This window comes from Takifugu flavidus, chromosome 13, assembly GCF_003711565.1.
Source record: "Takifugu flavidus isolate HTHZ2018 chromosome 13, ASM371156v2, whole genome shotgun sequence".
Lineage (NCBI taxonomy): Eukaryota > Metazoa > Chordata > Actinopteri > Tetraodontiformes > Tetraodontidae > Takifugu > Takifugu flavidus.
The window spans coordinates 7,894,294-7,901,705 of record NC_079532.1 but is presented as its reverse complement, the minus strand read 5'-3'; the positions used below and the strand labels follow the sequence as shown (position 1 = coordinate 7,901,705).

General features: G+C 43.6%; 1 protein-coding gene across 1 annotated transcript; it reads left to right on the top strand.

The window, feature by feature from the left end:
- Positions 1-250: 250 nt before the first annotated feature.
- On the top strand, positions 251-3,429 carry lmo2 (LIM domain only 2 (rhombotin-like 1)). Its single transcript, XM_057052512.1, has 3 exons — positions 251-892; positions 1,462-1,677; positions 1,841-3,429. Exons 1-3 carry the CDS (start codon positions 852-854, stop codon positions 2,064-2,066), a joined length of 483 nt encoding a protein of 160 aa, XP_056908492.1. The 5' UTR covers positions 251-851; the 3' UTR covers positions 2,067-3,429.
- Positions 3,430-7,412: the final 3,983 nt, after the last annotated feature.

The following is a 7,412-nucleotide window of genomic DNA, read 5'->3' as shown; positions in this document are numbered from 1 at the left end:
TTTCCAACACGGAAATAAAACATTTTATTTTACAATAATTTCATTTGGGATTTTTAAAATGTAATTATTTAACAGCTTTATAATGAATTTTCAAAGTAATTAAAAAACATTTTAAATGAATATACAGACTAATGAACCCATTGCTTTGTTTAAAAGGGGAATGAATAATATAAGGGGAGAATAAACGACGAATAACTGAGGGAAACCCGCCGTTGTGGTAAATCACTAAGATCCTGCTTCTCCTGATCTTTGGGGGAGCTGTCAGCGGGTAATGAAGTCATGAGCGTCAGTCACGACGCAGCTCCACGCCTGAGAGAGCCGCGTTCTCTGGAGCCGCGATCAACTGTCGCTTTAAGACCCATTTCCCCCTATTGTCAAACAGTCGTGAGCAGGAAGAGGGAAACGAAAGCAGAGGCCGAGGGGGGCCAACGTATTTAAACACGATGCTGCACAACAACAGCTCCGTGCTGGGGAGCGCGTCTGCAGTCCGCGCACGTGAAGAAGGCGCACGGAGACGGAGGGACGCGTCACTGACCATCTGATCAGATCTGGCTGGAAAATCAGGCACCGACGCTGCTCAGAAATATGAAATGTGGTAATAATGGCACCGTGCGCAACTGCCTCAGGAAGTGATAACTGCGTCCTCCATCACCACCGCCTGTAGCTGCTGAAGCAATTCCTTGCGTCCTGCGGCCATTTCAACGGGACCACGTCGCCTTTTGATTTGACACAGCATCTCCAGAGCGGCGTGGGAGAGTCGCCTCGGCGGCAGCGGGAACAGGTGCACCGCCTCTGGACTCTGGTCCTCCTGCAGAGCGACCCTGGATCAGGCTGGACACCAGATCTTTAAAATGGCATCTACTATAGAGAGGAAGACGCTGGAAACCAACGAGTAAGTAGTTTTAACACGCAGTAATATCACGCGACTTCATGATATTTAATGCACATTTGATGGCATTAACTGCTTTAAGGCTCTTCTGCATGTTCTGTCTCGGGAAAATGACCATGAGAGGATGAGAATAAAGTAGAGGAGCCACATTTTGTCATTTTTGTTTAGATTTAGACTGTGAAATTAGTACAACTTTAAGAATTCTTCATGAACCATCTTATAGACCCAATAAAGTATCTGAAGCAGATTATATGGGTTTGACAGCACTGGACAGTGTGGCCTTTTCACAATATTTATACATTTCTTGTTTCTCTTCCTTCCTAAGTTACAAAGGTGCATTTATATAAGGGTAAAACTTCATTTTTGGGCTGTTGGGCTGTATTTAACACTATTAGTGCAGTTGCATAAAAAATATGCAGATGGCGCCACAATAACAACCTAAAGGCTCTAATTTAGAATACAATGTGTATTTTTCAGCTGACCGCAACTTCAAAAGATTCTAAATCTTAATGGCAAAATGAAGGTTTGATCCTGTGAATATTGGTTTCTGTTCTAACCGCTCTGCTGTGCAGGGAGCCGGTGGACGAGGTCCTGCAGATGCCTCCGTCTCTGCTCACGTGTGGCGGCTGCCAGCAGAGCATCGGCGACAGGTTCTTCCTGAAGGCCATTGAGCAGTACTGGCACGAGGACTGCCTGAGCTGCGACCTGTGCGGCTGTCGCCTCGGGGAGGTGGGCCGCCGGCTTTACTACAAGCTGGGAAGAAAGCTGTGTCGGAGAGACTACCTCAGGTTGGTGTGAGATCCAAGACGTCAGGATTTCATCCTGAATTTGCACGAGGCAAAAGCTAAACTGCTGAAAAAAAATCATGTTTAAAGGAAGCAACGACGGGGGTCTTTTTTTTTTTTTTTGCAACATTCTGTGAACATTTTCTCACGCTGATGTCTTCCTCAGGCTGTTTGGTCAGGACGGCCTCTGTGCGTCCTGCGAGAAGAGGATCAGAGCGTTTGAGATGACCATGCGTGTTCGGGACAAGGTTTACCATCTGGAGTGTTTCAAATGCGCGGCCTGTCAGAAGCACTTCTGCGTGGGGGACCGCTACCTGCTCATCAACTCAGACATTGTGTGTGAGCAGGACATCTTTGAGTGGACCAAACTCAACAACAACAACATCGTTTAGTGAAACTTTAGTGAAATTGGCATTGAACTGGTCATTGTTCTAAAGGACTTCCTGTGGCCTGTGCATGTTGATGATGACTGCACCAGCAATAGACTGCTTCTAAAGGCTTCACCTAAAGATGCAAAGTACACTTCACACAAAATACCTTAAGCTGCAATAACTTTTATACGCTGGGGTTTCGAAATTTGAAGCACTGAACAAAAGAAAAAAATATTGTAGTAAAACACTGGATCCTTTTGGCTGGTCAGTTTAATTTATGTTTTAAGATTTTTCCCCTGGGCTGGTATAAAATAATGGGGTTATTTGATTTCCCGGAGCTCTTCAACACCCCTAAAAGAAGATTTAGTAGCTTGGAATCTACAATTGATTGATTTCAAAGTGTCTCTAAATGATTAATGCCTGAAATGTCACAGATAGTTCAAGGGAATATCAAATTTAATGTATGATTAAAGACCGTTACATTGAGCAAGCCTTTTTAAAAATGAGTCCAGATTAATGCCTGATTGAACCGCTGTCGCCCCCTAGTGTTCAAGAGAACAACGCGAAACTCATTTGGCTGACTTACTCTTTTTTTGCCTCCCTCACTTTTACGACTCTCAAGTGAATCTTGGACTCGTTTGGACGTTTCATTCCCATTTTATTGAATAAATTTATAACATTTGCTAACAAATCACTGTTAATTGTGTGGGATTAGCGAAGAGCCCCCGGACATTTATTTATGGAGATAAGTTAAATTATTCTAAATATATAAACCGTATATTGGACTCGACTGAAAGAGGACATTTTTTTAAAACAATCTTTTCTATATTTGTCACTGTTGGTGGGAATAAAAATGGATTTTACACATATAAATTATTGCATTTATCCACAAGAGTTCACCGAGAGATCGACCACCCAACGGCCACTTCAGTCAAGGATAGAAAGTAAAAGTCACTGTCACTGACGTTTCCTGTCTTTGTGAAGCTGGTGGTTTCCTGAGATTCTTCATGTCTGAGAGCTTGAAACCAACCTGAGTTCACCACAACATCCTGTCGTCTCCATTTATCTTCACACAATGACACCAACAATTGAATTCGTGGCTTGCTAGTACACGTGTGAGCTGACCAAAGAGTGAACCAGCTGACACATGAAGTGAGATTTGAGTGCTCCACAGGTGCAACTAGGTAGGTTAGAAATCAATACAAAGGGCGGAAAAAGGAAGGGGAAATAAGAAATAGAGACAGAACACAACATTGAGGTTTGGTGGAGACTATTGCTGTTCTTCCTCTGTGGTAATTCTTGCAAACAAAGTAACCAATCTTCTACTTCCTGTTTACAGTGATGTGCATGCTCAATTCATGTGAATAAATGCAAAATGAGTCACTGTGGGACAATTTCATTGTTTCACTTGGATGGCAGATGGATCTGGTCTAAATGTTAGTGTGTGGCATCAAGCTAAAGAGACAATTATCGTTAGTATAGTAATTCATTCAAATAGTCATTTATTTCAGAGCGTTCAATATCACCATAGGAAGCTGCCAGGTCTGGGACTCTTGACTCAGAAATAATACAATTTTCTGAAGCTGACTCCCAAAACAGCTGAGTCATAAAGTGAATTTCACTTTAAGGAGTTAAACACTAAGCTCCTAAAGCCATATATCACTTTTAGGTGGTGGTGATAGGTGAATCTCCAAGGTCTCTCTCTCTCTCTCTCTCTCACACACACACACAAACACACACATATGCACACACACTCCTCAGCCAAGCTGACTGCGTTCCGTCGGCCTCCATCCCTATGCTGCCCTGCGGGCTGAGCTTTTCCAGAGCTCATGCTCGTGTAGCTCAGCAGCCCCAGCAGGGATGAGCGAAGCTCTGGACCCCCTGTCTCATCCTGAGCAGCTGTACATGAGGCTGTGAGGCTGTAAGTGGAGGCCTGTGTCATCTCTGCTACCCATGTTAGTCCTCTAACTGTACCCCTTTAAATGAACGAGACTTTATGAAGATGGATCATAAACCTGGCTATAAAAAAGGTCTATAGAAATAACACAGGATGGTGCAGTGTGAACCACGAACAGCAGATGGCAGTTCTGGATAAGGTAGGTGATAAAATGCTGGAGACGGGAAGGAGTGTGTGTGTGTGTGTGTGTGTGTGTGTGGTGTGTGTGTGTGTGTGTGTGTGTGTGTGTGTGTGTCCTGGTGTCCTGGGTCCTGATTAAGGGTGAGGCGTGAATTGGTGAAAGTAAAGTTTAGCATACAGTGGAAAAGGAAAAGAGGAAAGGAAAAGACTTTTAGTGCAGGTAGAAGCAGAGGAGCCACATTCAGCGCGCTACAAACGTGACATGAGAGGTTTGCAACACCTACAAAGGAAGATGTGGCTGTCCAACTATCTGCAGGACCAGAGTGATTAATCAGACTGGGGGCTGTCAATGTCAAACTCAAAAGCCAAAAAGAGTCAAGTGCTATTGATCATGCCCGCTTTGGGTTTCACTTGCACTCCAAATTTATCAGATGAAGCTAATTGGGAACACATTGAGTCTGTGGTCCTGGGAGACATGTCTGTCAGGAGTCACATTCCTGTTCCGATTCTCTGATAGCCTGCAGTGTCTGCAGTCTAGGTGGAAGATGAGGGAGGTAAGGGGGGGTAAGGCGGCACATTCAGAGGTGGATAGGTGAATAATGAGAGCACATCCTTTATCATGTTCTCGATTACAATATTTGCTGAGGATTTATTAACCCCTGGGGCTCCAAACGAAAACCCATCTGCACTCTTTCTGTTCCTTTATTTCCTTCTTTACATAAACACTCGCACTTATGGTGATCTACCTTCCCACGCTTATTATTGAAACTATCCTTCTTTTGGACTGCTGAGGTGATGGATTTAGAGCCTTTTCTCATGTTTTCAGCCTGGAAGAGAAAAGCTGCAAACTGGAGACTATACTTCTAAATGATTTATTAATATCATAATTACACGCAATCAGTGCAGACCAACAGTGATTTTAGAACTGAGTAAATCGATGTAGAAAAAGTGTCATAATTTGCCATTAATTTTGAGGGGGATCAGATGTGAGGATGGATAAAACATCATGTCAGGCTGGTCCAAAATAAACCTATTATTTATTTACTTTCACATACATTTTGAACCTGTCTTCCTGCATGTACACATGAAAAAACGGACACACGTCAGCTTGTATCTACTCCAATTCTGCAGATCAACATGAATACGTCTGAGCCCGTAGTGCGTTTATTTTAAAACATGTGTTTCTGTGGCCATAATTCATGAAATGATCCCCATATGTTGAACAGTGTTCCTGGCTTCTGATGAACCGAGTACAGATTGCGATGGAGGCGGTGTCAAGGCCAGGACCCGCACCAAACAATCAAACATGCTGCCATGAAAATGCAGCTTTTATTGGAAGGGTGGGGCGTGAGCTGAACCATTTATCTCTGGCACTGACACGGCCAGGCAGCAACATGGCACAGCAACATATGTAGCTATATGTCAAGAGCACATAATATTGATTAGAACCTATAATCAGGGGTATTATGTGCTTTATAACTCCCAAACCACAGACACGTTGTAGTTTCATGGATGAACTATCAAGAAAATGAACTACCGTGACACAAAAAGATCGCCGACTGAGCTTGAGCTAAAATGTATTGCTTAAAAAAAGGGAAGAGATGTCTGGAGAGATGCATCAACCAACGTTTTTCTTATTGCACATTTTCCAATAAATTGTTTAATGTGTGCGTTTTCATCGGGAAGACCGTAGAATAACGTTGGAATGAACCCCTTCTGACCCGTTTTATCCAACGATGTCATGTACAGTATCCAAGCACGACCCGTGACAGCGCCTCAAACCCAAAAAGTTTAATTCAGATAATCATGAAAAGGATATTTCCGGGTATAAACCTTAACCTGACACCCGCCTCTGTCTCATTAGACATCAGTGGGAAAGCAGCCCATTACCAGGAAGCAGACCGTGGCATTTCTCTTTCATGCCATCGGTGATGGAAACTCCAATTAAGGTGGTGGAAAAAGGTGGCTACTGCTTTGGAAAGTCAATGCAGATGTGCAGGTAAGTAAGCATGCAGCCAGTGCTTGGCTCAGTGCAATTTCCGTCTCTAATTGGACTTCCCACATGATGCCTGCTTCCAATCACCGTGGTGCAGGCTGACAGGCACGTTGGCAGCATGGAGGGCCGCCATCTGACAAATCCCACTGATCTTCAGGGCCAAATGTAACTGGGCATGGATGTTGTCAGTGATGGAAGAAATAAGGCCGTTCAGAAACAAGCTGCACAAATTCAAACGCGCTTCAGCCTGAGCAAAACATTAAATTACACTGAAATCCACTAAAAGTTGCTCGCGCACACGATCGAACAATCTGCCAGGGACCAAAGCTCCGACACACACACATATCACACACACACCATCTCAGCAAGCACAAAGAGAAAAATTCATTTGAAAAAAAACCCACCTTTGAATGTCTATATGTGACCACTTTAAGATAGAGGAATTTATGATATTTATTTAAAAAGAAGGGTTAAATGCAGATGCGCGAGAAGAAATAAAAGCATTCTTTATACGTGGTGACTGCAGGGATTCACCACCCAATGGTAAAAGCACATCTGATCCTCAGATTTTTGGTTCTAAATCTTGTGTGACGCTTAAACGCTACAACATCATCTTTACATCAGAATTTCCTCTGATTTCGCTTTGAGCTCACCTGGAAACAATCTACCACACAATCAAAGTATCCTCACATGAAAGCTCAGCTACTCCTTTTGAATCTCCTTCCCCCCTGTCCTTTCTTTTTTTCTGGTAACTGTTGAGAAAATAGTCAGCTCAACCATTTATGCTTCATTTTTGTTCTGTATTAAGGTCTTGCACAACTGACCCTTTGTCGAAAAGCAGTTATAGAGACAAAGAATACTGGAACTATATGGAAACATATAGAATCCTTCACACTGGTGAACCAGAGACCTTTTACAGGAATAACCTTGGGATAAATACAACAGGACTGTTTTCAATGAAATAGGAAGCATCAGATGTGGAAGGAAGAGCGTAACTTTTTCAGTTTTGGTCCTGTTTTCACATCGCTGGCGAGCGCTCGTCCATTTAACTGCGTTGCTTGTAGCTCCTGGATGTGTCAGCCTTGATGGTCTGCGGGCTACGCACTCATCAGTCCCTCTTAGCTCCTCAGCAGCGTGTCTGCAATCGCGGGGTGATTAAACTCTAATAGCAGCCTTTTGGAAGAGTCCGAGGGGATTTAGCCCTGAGTCAACATGCCAGACCCCATTTCCTTCTCACTCACTGCAGCCTCTCAACACCCAACTGGCCACGGCCTCAGCAGAGCTGCACATGGAG

Excerpts from the sequence above, each read along its gene's own strand:
- lmo2 (XM_057052512.1), top strand. The coding sequence starts at position 852 with ATGGCATCTACTATAGAGAGGAAGACGCTGGAAACCAACGA. Across the intron at positions 893-1,461 it reads AAGACGCTGGAAACCAACGA|GGAGCCGGTGGACGAGGTCC; the intron begins GTAAGTAGTTTT and ends TCTGCTGTGCAG. Across the intron at positions 1,678-1,840 it reads TGTCGGAGAGACTACCTCAG|GCTGTTTGGTCAGGACGGCC; the intron begins GTTGGTGTGAGA and ends TGTCTTCCTCAG.